Source organism: Chelonoidis abingdonii, chromosome 7 (genome assembly GCF_003597395.2).
Source record: "Chelonoidis abingdonii isolate Lonesome George chromosome 7, CheloAbing_2.0, whole genome shotgun sequence".
Classification (NCBI taxonomy): domain Eukaryota; kingdom Metazoa; phylum Chordata; order Testudines; family Testudinidae; genus Chelonoidis; species Chelonoidis abingdonii.
Window position 1 is genome coordinate 75,704,480 of NC_133775.1, and position 2,831 is coordinate 75,707,310.

Consider the following 2,831-nt stretch of genomic DNA (forward strand, 5'->3'; position numbering starts at 1 on the left):
GCTACGGAATAGCTACCCACAGTGCAACGCTCCGGAAATCAATGCTAGCCTCGGACCATGGACGCACACCACCGAATTAATGTGCTTAGTGTGGCCGCGTGCACTCGACTTTATACAATCTGTTCTATTAAACCAGTTTATGTAAAATTGGAATAATCCCGTAGTGTAGATGTACCCTTAGTTTTTCTGCTGTGTTTTGCCCTGACCATGTAGCAGATGCCCCTATGGTGACAGTTCTAATGCAGTTCCCAGGCTTTCCACTCAGACCCTTCAGTCCCAGCTGGTATTTCTCTGCCCGTCTGTCATGTGGCAGCTTTTGAAAACCACAGCTGATCAATTGAGACTTTCAGGGGCCATTCAAGGCATCAGTGGGCAGAGCGCTATGGATTTGGGTGACAATCGGAAAACCAGAAAAGCTTGATTTCCACAAAAATTCCTGTTTGCTCACTCTGGATAGAGGGATGAGTCTGTGAGCTCCCAGTGAGGGGTTGGCGTGAGAGCAGGGCTTTCTCGGCCTGCAGCACCAATGGGCACTCTGTGTCACTAATTCCTGAGTCGTCCTAGTCCTGCCACTGCGGCTGATGGCCTAGGAAAGGGACAGGGCTGCTGTAAAGTGCTTCATGAGTGATGAGCGTCATTAAGATGTATCATGCAGGCAGACGCAGGGATCAGCTACCTTCTTGGCTCTGCCCTTCTCAAGTGTCCATCAGCTCTTGGGCACAGGCATTCTGAAATATCTGAAAGAACTGAAGTGTGTTTCAAATGCACGTTGTGATAGCCACCCAAATCTATCTACCTGAAGCTGCTTTTCGCCCAGGACACACAACTGACTACTGGGTGTGTCTGATCTGCTGGGGATCAAGAGGCAATAAAACCAGTGTTCGAATACTGGTGAGTCTTTGGTAAATCCTCATCTCCAAACATTGCCATTCTCCAACGGCGCCATTGTCCCCCTGATGACTGTCTGACCAGGGCTGGCCTCCGGCCCCACCACAAGCCATTCACAGGTAGGTGATCTCTATGACATTAGGCTCCGTGTTGCCGCAGGGCAGTTGGTGCTTACAGGAGCACTGGACACTCAGCACAGCAGTGTCATTGCTGCCCGGTTCTCCCTGGCAGTTTTGAGCAGGCTGCGTGCTGTTTTTCCTTTTGGAGCCCAGTTTCTTCCAATCTGTTAGGTGCACCCCGTTCTCCAGATCCTGCGGCATGGGCTCATGGTACAAGGTGATCTGCAGCGTGCACAGCTGTGGGCCGTAGTGCACCAGCACAATGATGACAACAGCCAAGAGGACAAAAATGACCACGATGACCGTGATCATGGGAAGGGCATCGGCCTTCTTAGTCACACCCTGGACGACAGACCCCGTAGTGAATCCAGCCAAGTCCAGAGGCTCGTGTTGCCTTGGCTGACTGCTTGGGATGGAGATATTCATTGCTGAAGGATGGGCTCTCACCTGTGAAGTAAAGCAGATTGGTTCAAATGACATGCTACATATGTCCATTCTAGTCTGTTACTGCCCGGATATCACTTGGCTAAGCGAAGTGAGAACCCATCTGCAACTCAACAGCATTTCTCTATTTGGAGGTAACCCAGGAACTTTTGAATGCTGCAGCTGATCAACTGCAAAATTTCAGAGATATTCTAGGCATCAGCAAGCAGAACCCTGTTGGTTTGGGTGAACATTGGAAAAGTCCGAATTCCACTAAAATCATAATTTGATCACTCTGGATACAGGGGAGAGGCAGGGTTAGAGTTCACTTCACTTCACTTGACTGTGTCATTCAATACAATTTCAGTGTGATGGGTCCTCTGTTCTGGTCCTGAACTGTGGTGTGGCACCCAACCCTTGCCCTCCTGTTCCCCTGGCACTTGCGGATCCTGGCCCCATAGTGACCCTTCTATGGTATCCTCCAGAGCAGGGAGATCGTGCCAGAGGGCCCAGAAGGAGGGAGATCCAGTCATGGAGGGTCTCCTATATACATGTATCTAAGGGGGATGATTGGGCCTGGTGTAAGGAGTTTAGGATACACATGTTTTGACTGAGCTGATAATCCCAAATTATCTGCACTGTTCAGCACCTGGATAACACCGAAATGCTGCTCTGAAACATGCTGCATCCTGGATCCTCTGTGATAGGGGTGGGATTCATCCAGGATTATCAAGAAGGAAGAGCCCTGTAGCCCTCACTGTGGGGGAAGGGCAGAGGCGCTCTAAGACCTGTGCAGTTTGCTCTCTCCGACCCTGCAGAAGCTATCTTGGATAAATCACATTGACAGTAAAACTAGAGCAGCACAGCAGATGTGCAATTATTATCCACAGGCAACTTGGCAGCAATTGCGAGCAGATTATCTGAAGAAATGGATTATTTAAATGCCTGGTACAATGGCTACCAGCTTGCCATTCTGTGAGGGAGCAGGTGGGGGCGGCTGTTTGTTGAGTGAGGTGTTTAAACATACAAGGACGCTCAAGCTAGCAGATCATTTTTTCATTCCATTTACCCAAATTCTGTCCGTGGGATAGTGCCTGCCACTGATGCGCTGCAGCGTTCTCTCTGCACAGGGCACAGGCACGTAGCTTCCCTCAGAGTCTACAAAGGCAATGTAGCCACTCCTTTCCCTACCACGTCTTTATAAAGGAGCAGCATGCAGAGGCGGATTAAAGTTTTGTAGAGGGGCCCTCTCCACCCCTTCTGCCTGTGGTCCTGCCCCTGTTCTGCCCCTGCAGCCCTGCCCCCAGCTGCACTCCCTTTTGCCCATTTCCCCCACAGCCCAGCCCTTGTCTACCCATGGTCCCATCCCATTCTGCCCCCCACACACACTGCCCCCTGCAA

The 2,831-nt window shown here is 50.7% G+C and overlaps 1 protein-coding gene across 1 annotated transcript; it reads right to left on the minus strand.

Annotated features, from left to right (window-relative positions):
- Positions 1-1,001: 1,001 nt before the first annotated feature.
- Positions 1,002-1,437, minus strand: SMIM33 (small integral membrane protein 33). Its single transcript, XM_075068288.1, has one exon. It carries the CDS (start codon positions 1,431-1,433, stop codon positions 1,002-1,004), a length of 432 nt encoding a protein of 143 aa, XP_074924389.1. The 5' UTR covers positions 1,434-1,437.
- Positions 1,438-2,831: the final 1,394 nt, after the last annotated feature.